Raw genomic sequence first — 16,362 nt, 5'->3', positions numbered from 1 at the left:
CATTGTCATATTAAAACAGCGATATTTAAATTTGTATTACAATTTACACACACGCATATATTGACCCACTTTTTCAAATAAAATAACACAAAATTTGAGTCACAAAAACGGAAGATCCTCTTATTATTCCCCTCATCCTCTATAATTTATTCATAATATTTTCTCATAGATAGTGTCTGTTTTTTCAAAAAAACATCTAAAAATTATTTAGGGCTTGCTCCCAAGTTACCATTTTTAGAGCGACACTTGTTTTTGCTCCTTTTAATAACTCGGAAGTAGATTACGGAAGTAAATGACCCTTCACCTATTTTCATTCCATTTTAGAAACTCGGGAGCACGTTGTTGAAGAATTTAACCGATTCAAAAATTTGTTCCGATTTCCGAAAAATGTAATAAAATCGCGTTTGTGCGTAACAACGGAAGATCCTCTTATTATTCCCCTCATCCTCCAGGACCTCTACTACCTCGCTTTCCAAATTTCCCCGAATCCAATTCCTCTAATCTATACATACAATCTCCCTGTGTCTATCTATACTTTTAGATCTACTCTCTTTTCTATGCTTTTCTCATCTCTCCTTTTCTAACCACCATGACCGACGCTCACCAGGTCACCGCCGCCGCCGATCACCGCCGCCCGGCGCCGCCGCAGCAACGCTCCGCCTGTTGCAATCCGGTGACAAAACCAGGCCCAGTGTCGATGGAACACGTGTTATCAGCATTGGGAGAGACGAGAGAGGAGAGAGAGGGGAGAATTAAAAGCTTGTTCAATTTTTTTGATGGTACAAATGGAGGTTATTTGGATTATACTGCGATTGAGACCGGTTTATCGGCGTTGCAAATACCTGCGGAGTATAAGTATGCTAAGGATTTGCTTAGAGTTTGCGATGCGAATCGCGATGGAAGAGTTGATTATTGCGAGTTTAGGAAGTATATGGATGATAAGGAGCTGGAACTTTATCGGATTTTTCAGGCGATTGATGTTGAGCATAATGGATGTATTTTGCCCGAGGAGCTTTGGGATGCGCTTGTTAAGGCTGGTATAACTTAATTCTCCTTCATTTGTTGCGTGATTTTGTTGTATTTTGATTGTGTGATTTGATTGACTTGTGTTGGGCTTTTACGGGGAATTTTTTGGATATTTACGGATAATGTAGTGGATTAGTAGTGTGTTTGTTGTTTAAGTTATTGACAGATTTTGAAAGAAGAATTTAGGTTTTTCGGATATGATTTTGCTAAGTATAAATAATTTGTTTAGTTGATTTCACGGGGAGAATGTCGAGGGAGAAAAAGATATGCTGTGATTTTAGTAATTTGGAGGAACATTGTCATCATGGTTGAGATGCGAGTTTTAGTGCTGCGTGTAGTGGATCTACTTTGCCCAATGTTCGAGACTGAATCGTTTTTGTTTTGCGTCATTAAATAACATAGTTCCCAAATTTGAAGTTTTAAAATATTACCGTTAGATACCTTAGTTGTAGAGAGTCTAATAAGATAATTTGCATTGTTGTTTTGCTGTTTGTCAGTCCTATAGCAGCAGATTGTCATTTGAAGCTCTTAAAGCAGGATTTTATGATTTTGTCACTCCTAAATCAGATGTTGTCAAACTCTCTCATAAATTTTACCTATTTTAATTGCACATTAATTTAAGTCACAAGGGTAAAGTCGTCAAAAAAAAGTCACAAGGGTAAAGTGATCAATCATGAAGTGACTCGCCAAAGTATTCAGTAAGATAATTCTAACTTTGGGCCATAGGCCATTGAAGACTTATTTTTTCACCTTTACTTAGTGAGCATAGATTGAATTGATAATTGGAATCGTAATGTAATGCGATTTTTCAAGTTTGAAGAATCTAATTGTTGGCCCATCAAGATCTTCTTATCATCGAGTTGAGGTGTGTCATTAGATAAATAAAAATGATTCAAGCTGGTTATCTAAATATGATACACAATCCTTTCTCTTGTATGCTGGGTTATAATTGTTATTATTTTGAAATACGAATAACGAGTATGCAAGAGCCAGTTCACTAAAATAAACCAACATATAAACTTTTAAACCTCTAGCTGTCCAGCACCCCCTGTACCATACACCCCAACCCCCGATTACTGAATATCTCAACCCTACAGAAATATCAAGATCGTATCTCTGGAGATTATTCGCTATATCAAGGTAACAATTCATATCATGTAGACCATTTTATCCTCTATCTTCCCTAACATGCCTTCTAGGGAAACCCCGCCCCAAATAGTGCAACTTTTTTATCCTTTGATTGTTTTTTAATAGAATCCTCGATCTAGCCTCTTTTCTTTTTCTCTCTAATACACTATATCTCAGCTATTCTATCCTTAGATTTTAAAAAAATACACTTTAATCCCTTTGACTTCTATGTTCTACATTTTCTCCCAAAAGACTAATGAACTATATAACTGTCATTTGAAATCTTTTCGAACTTATTACCTTGACTGTCAGCCAATTTCATCTTCACAAGCATCTTATATATTTTGGCGGCGTAGATTATTGTCAATACCGTTTAGTTTTTTCACGACTACTTGTGAACTTGCTTGCTTGCCTCATAAATCTTTTGTTTTATCGTGTTTTGTGCACTACTCTTTTTGCTGATCTTGTACAAAGTATCAATAACTTGTAATTTTGTATTATCGAAAGGCTTATTAGCTTATATCCCCTTCAAACAATTCTTCACATAATCTTTTTTTAAGCTGTCATCTTCTTTAATGAGTTGTCTTCGTCTTATAAGCCATTGCAGTTTTTCTTTTGCAGGTATAGAAATGGATGATGAAGAACTAGCTCGATTTGTGGAGCATGTTGACAAAGATAATAATGGAATAATCACATTTGAGGAGTGGAGAGATTTTCTTCTTCTTTATCCACACGAAGCAACTATAGAAAACATATATCAGTACTGGGAAAGGGTTTATCTTGTTGACATTGGAGAACAAGCTGTTATTCCTGATGGCATCAGCAAGCATGTCCATGCTAGCAAGTATTTGATTGCTGGTGGAGTCGCCGGTGCTGCTTCTCGCACAGCAACAGCTCCTTTAGATCGTCTTAAGGTTGTATTACAAGTTCAGACCAGTCGTGCGTCTATACTTTCTGCTGTTAAAAATATATGGAAGGAAGGTGGTGTTTTGGGATTTTTCCGAGGAAATGGGTTAAATGTTGTGAAGGTTGCACCTGAGAGTGCCATCAAGTTCTACACTTACGAAATTTTAAAAAATTTCATTGGAGATATTAACGGAGAAGCTAAAGGTGACATCGGGACTTCGGGGAGGCTTATTGCTGGTGGTTTGGCTGGTGCGGTGGCACAAACTGCCATCTATCCTATGGATCTTGTAAAAACACGATTACAAACTTATGTTTGTGAGAGTGGAAAGGTCCCAAACTTGGGAAAGCTATCGAGGGATATATTGGTGCATGAAGGGCCTCGAGCATTCTACAAAGGGATTGTTCCATCTCTGCTTGGGATTATCCCTTATGCTGGAATCGACTTAGCTGCATATGAAACCCTGAAAGATATGTCTAAAACATACATTGCCAGCGATGGTATGAATATTTGTTCTCTCGTGTTTATATTTATGAGTTGTTTGTACTCAATTTCTTAACATATACTGTATGTAACAATTGTTGTTTATTAAAATTTCTATTTTTTTGTAGAACCTGGCCCTCTTGTGCAACTAGGTTGTGGGACAGTTTCGGGAGCACTGGGGGCAACATGTGTTTATCCCTTGCAAGTTGTCAGAACAAGGTAATGTCAATTAATGTTAATAGTATACTAGCTTTTTGTAGGCTTGGAAAAAGTTTTTATTTCCGTTTGTTTGCCGGAAAATAACTTACTTTTGGAAAAATATTATCTGGAAATATATATATATTTTGAGAACTAACTTTCCGGTAAATGAATTCAGGAAAATAATTTTCAAATTTCAACTATCATGGGGAAAATAATGAAATAATGGTTAAATTTGGAAAATATTTTTTATTTTAGAAAAGGGAAAGTTAATTTTCGAAAACTGGTCAAGGAACTTTACTATGGAAGATAAATAATTTTCCTGTTTAGGAAAATGTTTTCCAGAACAAACACGGGAAAATTTGATTTATTGAAAATACATCCAAACAAACACAGAAAACTGATAACCGGAGGCTTAATTGAGAAATGGTTAAATTTGGAATATGTTTTCCATTTTAGAAAAGGTAAAGTTAATTTTCGAAAACTGGTTAAGGAACTTTACTTTGGAATATAAATAATTTTCCTGAAACCAAACAAACAGGAAAATTAGGAAAATGTTTTCCAGAACAAACACAGGAAAATTTGATTTAAACTGAAAATACATCCAAACAAACACAGGAAACTGATAACCGGAGGCTTAATGTCTAATTGATGTTTCTTTTAACTGTTTGGACTTTGCAGGATGCAGGCCCAACATTCTAGTTCAACTACAGCGTATTCTGGAATGTCTGATGTATTTAGGAAAACTTTTCAGCATGAGGGTTTAAGAGGTTTCTACAAAGGGCTTTTTCCGAATCTTCTCAAAGTTGTACCAGCGGCTAGTATTACATATCTGGTTTATGAAACTATGAAAAAAAGCCTGGATCTTGATTGATTTTAGGTGCTCACATTAAAGAGTGCTGCCACACATTTAAAGGTATAAACTGGTAATGGTGGTGATTGATGATCATGACGAAGAATTGAATAAAGAAACAACTAATCAATAGGCGATACCATTGTTTTATATATGATAATAGATATAACTCTTTTTAGGATCCTGCGAGAGTCAGCAGGAGATTTTTTCTGGTATTTGCCTGACCATACTGAGGATAGAATCATGTTTTGAGGTCTATCCGTTGAGAAATGTAAGATTTACTTATAAATCTGCTATTATACATTGCTTCTAAATCGAAAATAGAGAGGTGCAGAACTTGCCAATGGCTTGTTGATGAAAGACATGCTGTTTTACTGACTGGCATATTTTTCTGATTTATTCTTGAGACTGGAGATGTAAGAGTTCCATATAAATTCTTTTGTGGCCGCTTATCCTAGTTTTTCATAATTTTTTTTTTCATTTCTTTTAATTAATGTTTTAATGTAATAACTATATTTCATAATAACATAGTAAAACTTAACATAATAGAAATATATTATTTGCATATTCAGGTTTGGTGATATATTTGAACTCTTATTTATTTATTTATTTAATATCATATATTTATAATTAAAAAATATTATTAACATCTTTCGAAAATAGCAAACATATTCGATTTAACATTTTTATTTATAGAGTTATTTGCAAAATGCATTTCCGTGGTTTGGCCAAAATGCATTTTTTTACCTATACTTTAGATAACTGCACTTTGCATCCCCTTACTATTTCGGCGTGATAAATTACACCCTTTTCGTTAAATTTGTTAAAATTCTCAGGGGCATTTTAGGAAATTAAAATATTTAATTATAATTAGATCATTATTTAAGTTTTTTGACCCTCTAAATTATACTTTTCGAAAAAATTTAAAGAACGAAAATTATAGAGAACGAAAAAATCTTTTCAAAACAATAACATTCAAAATTATCAAAAAATTTACGAAGCCAAAATTAAATAAAATATATACTTATTGAATTTATTAAAAATAATTATAAAAAAAATATTTCAATTTTGAACCTTTTTATTTCGAGAAGATCTTTTTATTCTCTACAACTTCCGTTCTTTAAATTTTTTCAGAATGTATCGTTTAGAGGGTTATAAACCTTAAATAAAGATCTGAAAATAATTTAATATTTACATTTCCTAAAATGCCCTTGCAAATTTTAACAAAATTAACGAAAAGGGTGCAATTTGTCGCGCCGAAATAGTAATGGGATGCAAAGTACAGTTATCTAAAATATAGGTAAAAAAATGCATTTTGGCCAAACCACGGGGATGCATTTTGCAAATAACTCTTATTTATATAACAAGAAAATATTAGTAAAATAATGTCATTTAGACATTCCGTTTATAAATATTATCAAACTAATATATGTAGTCTGTAACCTAAAAGTTGCATTGCTCTGGAAGTTTAACTTTACACAAAAGTTTGAAAATGGAGAGAATTGAAGAGAAAGGATAATTTTAAAATTTTCCCTCCAAGGCGTGCTCCCGAGTTTTCTGGCGAGAGAAAAGACATAATCCGGAGAGAAAATTTTTATAATTTTTTCCCAAAACTTTCTTCCAGAAAATTAGAATATTTGGAAATATGCTCTCATATTATCTTCATTTTTTTTGTCACTTTCTCTCTTTTTTTACACAAACTCGGGAGCACACGATTGATTTATTTTCTTCTACTATTTATCTTCTCTTCTCCTCTCCTCCCATCTCTTCTCTTCTCTTCTATTTATCTTCTCTTCTCCTCTCCTCCCATCTCTTCTCTTCTCTTCTCTTGGGAGCACAGGCTGTTTCAAGTCCAGTTACCACCAATGATTTAGGAGCACACTGATTTTAAACTGCTCGTATCATTTATATCAGTTAAATATAAATAAGTTTCATTTTGCTGAACTGCTACTTATGTGCTTTCAGTTCCTAGTTTTGGAATAGGCTCCTGAGTATAAATCTTGATACTAGCCCTTCTTTTTCGAGTGCCCTCAACAAAACATTTGGCTCCACCACTGCTTGTTTTCAACAATGACCAAGAGACCAACTTCAAGTACAACCAAGTAAAAACATTCGAAGATTTAACATTATTCTTCGTGTTAGTCAGATTCACAGGATGATGTAACTTTGATACCTGATGTCTATACACCGCAATTAGTTTAGTCGTCTCAGCCTTCTACCAGAACCTTAACCTTCTTTGTGTACAGAGTGCATTGTTCTAAATACATTATGTTTTTAATTTCTTTGGAACCGTATTTCATTAGCTTCTCAACATAACACAATGAGGTTTAGCTAGATACTGGTGTCGACGTATGTACTAACATAAAATTGTTAAATACATGATGTATGATGAAATTCCAATAGAGGAGATGGATTTACAAGATATTAGCTCAGCAAGAAAGTAAATAAATCTCGTAGAGTTATGATGCCTTCCACATGCTTGTTATCAGAATTTATGACTATAATGCGCCGCACCACTGTTACACAACGGGAGTGGACCAAGTGACAGATCAATATATAGTTGAATGCTTATATATAGAAAATATGGGCCGATGGCCAGATTAAGCATCTTTACATACCAGGATCTGACAGAAGCTCCATGACTTTATGCAAGGAATCAGAGGGCTCACAAATCTGATATCTATTGTGCGCTCCCCCATCCACCAGTGCAAGAGCCTGAATTCGAGTAAGAGAGTTAAATGAATTTGGTAACTGAAAACACTACTCCCTCTAACCCAAAATAAAATAGAAGTTGATTATATAGTCAATTTACGACATTTTAATTATAAAACGGGAAGTGCTCATTAATCATGGAAAAAGTTTTACAAATAAAATATATATTGGTCTATCGGAGCTCACTTCAGCTATCGTCCTCTGATCCAGCTGAATCTGTGCATGTACACTGCCGTTGGCCAATGAAATGATATCACTGATTAAAGCGATCAGAGTTGTCTTTGATTGTGAGATCAACATGTAAATCTAGATGAAAAATTTAATACCAATGCTCCAATAAAAGCGAATACTAATTACCTCCTAGAGAAAACATTTAAAAGAGAACCGTCATCATCAACAATCGGTACAGCACTTATTTGTGCTGTCAAGGAGAAGAAAAAAAGATAAAATATAAATCGAAAAAAGTTGAATACAACATAACTAACATAATTCATGGCATATATATAAAATTATGAGTGGATAAATTTGGAAACAAAGGAAAGGGAATTCAGAGATATCGTCAATGTTTGACATTGAGTAATTAAAAGATATGAGACTGAGAGAGGGCGGGGGGCGAGAGAGAGAGATATGTTTTCATGTGTTCTTGTAGTTATATGTATGCCAATGAAGCCATGTTGCTTGAATACAATGAAAGTTGGTGTGCACCTTCTATAAACAAATGAAGTGCATAGCCAAGTAATTCCCTGGGGCGTAATGTTAACAGCAGAGAACCACTTGAACCCCCATCTGTTCTCCAGGTACCTAACCGGAGGCTACCCACTGGTTGTTGAAGGAGTGGCAGATATTCAAGGCGGTTTCCCAGGTGCGTGCATACATCTAATTATTTAACAGGATAGAAAAAAAATTCATCAGAAAGGTGTTCATTTCAGAGGAAGAGTCTCAAAATTATCAGGACAAGACCCACGTTTCAATATTCCAGCTAGGCATGCTACATGTAACAGCTTTGGACAAGATCCATCTTCTGTGGCATCCAGAATTGGAACTGCTGATATCCTATGTTGCACGATTCTACGAGCAAGATCTTGAAGGGACTCGTCAGGGCCAGCCTATTATTACAAAGAAAGGAAACACTGAGAGGAATTCACGGACGTAAATCGATGACCAAATCGTATAGACACTACTAAATATTAGAGCATCTCTGCAGGGTGTCATTTTTTTGGTTTCCCACGCCCGTAAAATATCCGTCTCCAAGGGAATGCTATACAAAAAAACGGAAAAGTAACATGTCATTATTTAATTAAGGCATGGTACTATTTTATTTTCGAAATGTTCTTTATGCAACTTTACATATCCTTTTACTACAAAGGTGGTCCTTTCAGATTGGGAGAAAAGAAATTAGATGAATATGCTTGTAGAGGTAAAAGTAGATTTTCTTCTTGGAAATTAAACACTGTATTTGATATGTTGTATTTTGCAATAGGAATTGGATATGCTAAATAATCTCAATCCATTGGGGATGATCTTACAATGCAATGAATAATCAGAAACTCACACTATATAGGCATAAAGGATAAGTACAACTGCTTAAACTGTCTAGTTATAGAAAGAACACATACTTGGATCAGAGATCTGTATGCTAATGATGACGAACCTGCCCCTTCTCTACGAAATTCGAGTTTACCTTCTTTTAGAGCAGAAATTGTACGCAGTTCGTGCATTACATTTGTAGGAACTGCACGTCTCTGATGAATCTGGAGAAAGTGGAAAGTGATTATAACAATTTTCTTGCAAAACCTTCACAAGTATCTAAAATGTTAATACTTAAATTTATAACTGAAATAGCATAGAGAGCGTCAATGAAGATTAAATGTCATATTGGTCTATGTTACCCCGATTCTTCGGTCTCGGCTGTCATAACCGTGGCCAGAACTCAGACACGACATAAGCTTCCAGAGTGTTTGTATAAACCTTGTATGTAGCTGGTAGACATCTTGTAGAGTGCTTGTATGCACACTGTAGACTGTTGGTAAGGCAACTTGTCACTACTTTCTACCGCTAGTATAAGTTTATGCTTTTCTATAAATAGAGGCCAAGTTCCTCTTGTAAACATGTAACTGATATATTTATAATACACTGCCACACATATTTCTCTTCTCTGCTCTCCCATTTATATTATCACTTGTATACACAGCTGCTATACGTACTTATACTCACTCTAATAGGAAAATGTCATTATTTAATTAAAATATGGACACTGGCCAACTGAAAGACCACAAATGAGATGAAATTTAGGATGCAAGGAGAAAAGCATAACAAGAAAGATGAAGAGAAGACCGCTAATTTGCAATGTCCTGTACACAATCATGTGTACTTGAGTTTTACTGTTAATTTTTGCTATGAAACTTTATCTAACATACTCGTTTATTAATAGAGTAATTATGTACCAGTATACCCGACACCCGTCCAAATTCAGGACAGGGTGATATCAGATATGTGTCATTGTGTCCGGGTAACATAGATATTGGTTGAAAAGAAGTTAAAAGTAACAAAAATCTTATACATAATCGACATTCCGGATTTTTCCGTAGTGGTGCTACAGGATATGAGGTAAGGCAGCTATGAGATTCTTGATTCAAATGCTTGTCATGCATTATATTGGTAAAATCACAAATGGGTTTCCTTAACTTTGTACAGAGTATTTCGCTAAATCAACATTTATACTTTAAGAATATAGGGAAGATGTTTGCATGGGTACCAAGTACGGATAAAGATATGCTGGGCACTGATGGTTCAGAATTAGATAAAACATTTATACGGAGTTCAATATATCTTATCGAATAAAAACATAAGTTTTATTTCTCACTCAAGCCCGAGTGACAAAGGTGAGGAGAACTTCCTGTTGGAACCCAAAGAAGCATGGACAAATAATAAAATTATTTGTGAAGAATGGAGTCGCTACCTTAGTACCTTGCATTAATACCTTTAATAAAATAAAAATAAAGTCGGAAGCAGTTAGCATCCCTAAAACTCGTCTTCTAGGTGCATCCCAGATTGGCAGAACAGCAAGGCCCTGTGTCAAAAAAAGAACACAAAATATGTAAATTCTCATAATACCTTGAAAATTTAATTTTCAGAGAAAAAGTTATTATACTGACGCACAAATCCTGATAATGAGAAGACACGCGAGCATGAACAACACTGACCCGCAGTTTATACTTGAAGAGGTGTTACTAAAATATCTAGATTGAAGATACGGGGTTACTCTTTTTTGCACATGTTATTAAGTTTTCAGGGAAAATAACTTTCACGAGTAAAACGACCTACAACATTATATTTCTCTTCAGCAGTCTTCCTAAGATTATGTACCTACAGAAAATTTCACAAAGATAGATGTCTTTCTATCAGATTGCAAGTTCCTCGCGCATTAATGTAAATCTTACCAGAACAAGGATAAGCATGTCTAAGCTAAGATGGTTGCATAGAAAGTTATACAACATTTTAATCTTTGACAAGATGACATAATTTTTTAATATGTAATTGCTTGAACCCTTCATAAGTATATGAAGACGTGACTTCATTGTAAAGAAGGAAAGTTGACCAATGTGTAACTTTTAGGAATGAAATATATTATAAACAAAGTACAAACACATACAAAAGGGCGAAAAAGATTGAACCTTTCTGTACATGACACTGAAGGCCTCTTCCACATCCAAATTAACATCCAAAGCAATGACCTAAATATAAAATTGTCATAAAATTGAATTAAAAACCGCTTATATGCAATGAGAGAGACACTAGTTTGAAAGAAAAAATAAAAAGAACGGAGAATTCAAACCTCGCTTGATTCAGGTAGCAGGTCATATGTTGTATACGATGACATATGCATTGACAGATGAAGGCGAGTGGCATACATGTCTAGTACTGGCAACGACAAAACTGGTCCTTGTTGTACATCACCTGATGTTGAAGCCTGATCCACGTAGTAGATAACGTTACACGTTCAGTAATATGGGAGAGCGAGTAGTTTCAAAAAAACTGTGAGAGCCAGTAAATTTGTAGGTAGGCGTTCCTGTATGTGCGTGCACAGCAATATATGAAGTCATAAACCTTAAATATTTACCGCGAGCATAGGCTGAGGGATCTCATTCGCAATTACCATAGATGGCGTAAAGGATTCTATTGTTGGAGTGATGAGCCCTTGTTCTGTTACCAGAATAAAATTGCTGATGGTTCCATATGTATCATCTTGACAACAAGACAGTCGATCATCAATGCGCCATACATTGTCAACCAAGAATTTGAACTGTAACACATATATAATGTCAGTAAATCATCCTGATGCACTTGCTTCAGTCATTAACGTATACACTTTCCTTGTCTTTTTTACTGATAAAGTCGTGCTCCAAACCTATATAAATTGACCACGATTTACAGGAACTAACTAATCGCATTCAATGTAGGCTAACTCTAGTTTCTACGGATTGGGTTGATGGCCGCAATCATGAGTATACACTTACAATGAACATGAATGAAGTATTAACTTTCTATGTTCACATAAAAATAACAAGTAAAAGACTACAATTATCTGTGAAAACACACAACATTTACCATTTTTGAGCAATAGCATTTGGAAAAAGATTTCCTTCAATGACAGCAGAACTCTTAATTACAATACACTATATATTGTGCAAGTACCCCAAGTAGGAAAAAGTTTTTTTTTATAACTAAATTATAAAGATCAATAAAATTGTTAATTTTAAGCTATAACACTTTTTAGACATCAAGTTGGTACTATGCGCCCACCTTATAGTTCAAAATCAGAGCCTTCAAAGTTTACAAACTAATAATTTATGTCTAATAATTCAATCAACATTTCAGCCAAAATGATTAAGATATCGTAATTTTTTCAACAAACATGCTTTAATTATGTTGTATTTTTCCGGTTTCAACAGCTCTCATGTTTTCAAAAGTAATATGCAATATTCTTTTTGATTTCCTGCCATTTTGGTCAAAAAGGTGGGAATGAAACATTTGCAAAAACAGGGTTTTATCTGCTCAGATTGAGATACAGGTGACCACACAACTAGCAATTAAACTTAAAGCAAAAAGATATTTTGGTCAAAATTTAATCTGTGTTATAAATTACCGAGTTACAGAACATAATCAAGTCTGTATTAGCATCTCACTAATATGATTAAATACACATATTAAGCTTATGTCGTAACACCTTAGACGCTTAGCTATGGTAAGTTGGTAAATCGAAGATAATCTAATCAACTATTTCGAGTTTGAATCCTTCCCCTCTTCAATTTCAAAGTGGACTCCCTAATTAGTACTTGGGATCTGCATCACCATGTGAGAATTGCATACACATCAAATCCGTCCCTCAACACCTTGGATTTTAGGATATATCTTTAGTAAAGGTCAATTACAACTTACAATTTACAACTTACTAGTACGACGTTGGAGAGGTATCCATTAGGCTACAATGCTAAGGGGCGTTTGTGTTTCGGAACATTTAGTAACCTAACAATCCCAAAACCGGATACGATAGAAGTAATTGAAGTACAACCAAGATACTATAATTGTTCCATATAAACTCAACAAAGTACAATTATAACTTAGCAAACAAAATAATAGAATTAAACCGCAATCTTAGTACTTTCTTTTTCTTCCTTTAGTCCATATGATTGTTTGAAGAAATAGATAAAAAAACACATGCAAGCTCATAAAATATACCTGATGACGACCTGGAGGAAGATCAAGAAATGCACTAAAAACAGTAGATGAGCCCTCTATCAAACTCATAGCCACTCTCTCACTGCACCTTAGAATTAGATCATTCAAATTACAACACTCAAGTTACATAAATATAAATCTTGTATTATAAATAAATAAATATTTTAAATAATTTCAGAAGAGAGAAAAACAAACATTTACATACCCACTGAAAGAATGGTAAAGGAAGACTTGGGTGCCACCATAGCACCATAAAAACTGAACCTGAACCATTCCCTAAAGTGGAGATAGTTCGATCAATTTTCACACACTTTTTCACTTTGTGTGTGTGCACAGTGGTTTGTGTATATATAGGAGTAGACAGCTAGATTTGTGTTAGAATCTAGTAATTGTCTGTACTTGTTGAGGCGAAGGAACCTAGGATCCTAGGTAGGTAAAGTACCTGACCCGTGTTCCATGTACTCCCTCCCTCCCTCGACCCGTTGATTTTTATACATGCAAGTTGACCAAAAAAATTGAATTTTATTTAAATAAACTATATGTAGTGGGCTATATTATTACCGAGTTCACTGCTAACTTACAATTAACTTACTTAATTTAAAAGGATAAAAAATGCAGAACTGAAGTCAGAATGACTTGTAATCATAATATACAATAATATAAAATTTACACTACTATTAATATAAAAGTTGATTTTAATGAAAAATGTTAGTTTTTAAAATTCAACATATGTATGTATGGAAAAATGTTAGTTTATTATTTACATTATTGTTAACAAAGTAAGATTAAGTTATATGTGTGTGTGTCAACATGTAAATTATCGTATATTACATTTCTTAGTAAATTACGATGGTTTTAATTATTTATATGCTAAATATCTTATTTGTGTACATGTATAATCATTATTAACATCTAGTGAGATAATTGATTACTTAAATAATATATATTATTCAAAAATTAAAATTATGTAATAAATAGATTGCAATAATATATATATGGTATTCACATTATTACTCACAAACAATCTATATCTATTTTTTACGCAATCGAGTATCAATCATGGTTATAACTTAAAAATAAATTATATATTGTAAAGACTTGTTATTGATATTCATGATTTTTTTTCAAGAATTCGAAGGAAAGATTGTAATCATATCGTTATTTAAACCATTTTTAAGTTTCTTTCATTACGATACTATTCTCCTAAAATTAAATATTTCTCAATTCGATAAAGTTTTATAAATATCAATTGAACTGGTTAATTTCTTCAAATAATTGAAAAATATATATTTTTTCTTTAAATAGCATAAAATGCATTTAATTAAATGCTACAATATATTATATATATAACTTTTATTTGAATAATTCAAAATTTTAAAATTATTCAAAATATTTGTACAATATTATCTTGATTAATGAATATTGTTTATCTAAAAGAATTCTTTTTAAAAGCTAGTTTTTTTAAAATGAAAAATAAAAAATAAATCGATTTAATATATCTTTGTAGTTTTAACAAATCTCGTGAGATCTCATATCAAATTTCGAATATTTTTAAAATCGGGACAAGTCTCAAAAACAATAATGTGCTACCGGTGAATATAGTAATTTTAATACAAATAATCAATTGACTTGATCCTATAAAGACCTCAAACACATTAATTTATATTAACATAGATATTAAAAAATTTCACATTATTGATAAGATATTCTCGCCGAGCTTATAATTTAAATTTACTAAACGTAGAATGTGACGATGTCTTTCGGTCGGATCATGTAGTCAAATTTAGAGTATTTTTTGAATAATGGGTCAAGTTCTGATTTCAAATTCCAAATAAACTAAAATGCATTGACTCATTATAATTCGAACTTATCTAAATATGTAATACCAATAAAGATTATTTATATATAAGCGATTTTATTTTCAATATTTTATTTAAAAAATTATATATGTACATTTTAATTACTTTTTATAATAAAAAATGTGTTAAAAATATATGAGATATATTTTCAAACAAAAAAATGATTAATAAATAAGATAATAATCCATTTATGTACTATACCTAACTTTATATGTGGAATTCAATTTTTTAAAATTAACTCTACAAATATTCAAGTAATTATCTTTTTTTTTTCCGGAATTCAAGTAACTATCCTAAAAGCTAAATAAAATATTCACTTAGCACACTTACGTATTATGTGTATGATAAAAAACACATATAACAATATGGTGCAGTCATAATATAAAATCAAAGTTGATTTTAATGAAAAATGTTAGTTTTTGAAATTTAACGTATGTGTGTTTGGAAAAATGTTAGTTTTTTTACACGACTCTTAACAAAATAAGATTAAGTTATATGTGTCTATTTAGCATTTGAATTATCGTATATTACATTTCTTAAAAAATTACGATAGTTTCAATTATTTATATGCTAAATATCTGATTTATGTACATATATAATCATTATTAATATCTAGTGAGGCAATTGATTACCTAACTAACATGTATTTATAATTATTCAAAAATTAATATTATGTAATAAATAAATTGCAATAATTTATACATGGTATTCGCATTATCACCAACAAACAATCCATATCCGTTTTTTACGCGACCGAGTATCAATCATGTAACATAAAAATAAATTATATATTGTATGACTTATTATTGATGTTCATGATTTGTTTCAAGAATTTGAAGGAAAAATTGTAATTATATTGTTATTTAAACTATTTTTTAGATTTTTCATTACAACTCTAATATTTCTTCAAATAATAATTTGATAATATTGTATACTATTCTCCTAAAATTAAATATTTTTCAATTCGATAAAGTTTTATAAATATTAGTCGAACTGGTTAATTCCTTCAAATTATTGAACACTATATATTTTTTAAATAGTATAAAATGTATTGAATCAAATGCTACAATATAGTTTAGATATAACTTTTATTTGAATAATTCAAATATTAAAATAATTCAAAATATTTGTACAATATTATCTTGATCAATAAATATTGTTTATCTAAAAGAATTCTTTTTAAAATGCTAGTTTTTTTAAGTAAAAAATGAAAAATATATCGATTTAATCTATCATCGTAGTTTTAACAAATCTCGTGAGATCTCATATCAAATTTCAAATATTTTTAAAATCGGGACAAGTCCCAAAACACATCAATTTATATTAATATAAGATATCAAAAAATTTTACATTATTGGTAAGATATTCTCGTCGAACTTGTAATTTAAATTTACTAAACGTAGAATGTGACAATATTTTTCGGCTAGTCATGTAGTCAAATTTCGAGTATTTTTTGAACA

The 16,362-nt window shown here is 32.2% G+C and overlaps 2 protein-coding genes across 7 annotated transcripts; one reads left to right on the top strand and one right to left on the bottom strand.

Moving 5' to 3' along the window:
* The first annotated feature begins 350 nt into the window (after positions 1-350).
* Positions 351-5,060, top strand: LOC141661981 (calcium-dependent mitochondrial ATP-magnesium/phosphate carrier protein 2-like). Of its 2 annotated transcripts, none has more exons than XM_074469020.1 (4): positions 351-1,037; positions 2,776-3,558; positions 3,670-3,760; positions 4,421-5,060. In XM_074469020.1, exons 1-4 carry the CDS (start codon positions 590-592, stop codon positions 4,611-4,613), a joined length of 1,515 nt encoding a protein of 504 aa, XP_074325121.1. In that variant the 5' UTR covers positions 351-589; the 3' UTR covers positions 4,614-5,060. The 2 variants fall into 2 exon arrangements, with proteins under 2 accessions (XP_074325121.1, XP_074325122.1); XM_074469021.1 differs by having other exon boundaries at positions 900-1,037; positions 2,762-3,558.
* A 1,516-nt stretch (positions 5,061-6,576) lies between these two features.
* LOC141723615 (sucrose nonfermenting 4-like protein) lies at positions 6,577-13,503 on the bottom strand. 5 transcript variants are annotated; one of them, XM_074525461.1, is made up of 13 exons: positions 13,249-13,503; positions 13,044-13,131; positions 11,425-11,607; positions 11,140-11,274; positions 10,979-11,038; positions 10,285-10,374; positions 8,921-9,055; positions 8,269-8,410; positions 8,010-8,180; positions 7,662-7,725; positions 7,491-7,533; positions 7,211-7,307; positions 6,577-7,108 (listed from the first exon to the last, which is right to left on the bottom strand). In XM_074525461.1, exons 1-13 carry the CDS (start codon positions 13,314-13,316, stop codon positions 7,017-7,019), a joined length of 1,368 nt encoding a protein of 455 aa, XP_074381562.1. In that variant the 5' UTR covers positions 13,317-13,503; the 3' UTR covers positions 6,577-7,016. The 5 variants fall into 5 exon arrangements, with proteins under 5 accessions (XP_074381562.1, XP_074381563.1, XP_074381560.1 ...); XM_074525462.1 differs by having other exon boundaries at positions 6,578-7,108; positions 7,491-7,560; positions 11,461-11,607; XM_074525459.1 differs by having other exon boundaries at positions 6,583-7,108; positions 7,491-7,560.
* Positions 13,504-16,362: the final 2,859 nt, after the last annotated feature.

The sequence above is a fragment of the Apium graveolens genome, chromosome 5, assembly GCF_009905375.1.
Source record: "Apium graveolens cultivar Ventura chromosome 5, ASM990537v1, whole genome shotgun sequence".
NCBI lineage: Eukaryota > Viridiplantae > Streptophyta > Magnoliopsida > Apiales > Apiaceae > Apium > Apium graveolens.
The sequence above is the reverse complement of the archived record's forward strand: the minus strand, read 5'-3'. Positions and strand labels throughout refer to the sequence as shown.

Coding starts and splice junctions, on each gene's coding strand:
- LOC141661981 (XM_074469020.1), top strand. CDS start 590: ATGACCGACGCTCACCAGGTCACCGCCGCCGCCGATCACCGCCGCCCG. Junction 1,038..2,775: donor GGATGCGCTTGTTAAGGCTG/GTATAACTTAAT, acceptor TTTCTTTTGCAG/GTATAGAAATGGATGATGAA. Junction 3,559..3,669: donor AACATACATTGCCAGCGATG/GTATGAATATTT, acceptor ATTTTTTTGTAG/AACCTGGCCCTCTTGTGCAA.
- LOC141723615 (XM_074525459.1), bottom strand. CDS start 13,316: ATGGTTCAGGTTCAGTTTTTATGGTGCTATGGTGGCACCCAAGTCTTC. Junction 13,132..13,248: donor CTTTACCATTCTTTCAGTGG/GTATGTAAATGT, acceptor TCTAATTCTAAG/GTGCAGTGAGAGAGTGGCTA. Junction 7,109..7,210: donor GGAGCTTCTGTCAGATCCTG/GTATGTAAAGAT, acceptor GTTGTGTAACAG/TGGTGCGGCGCATTATAGTC.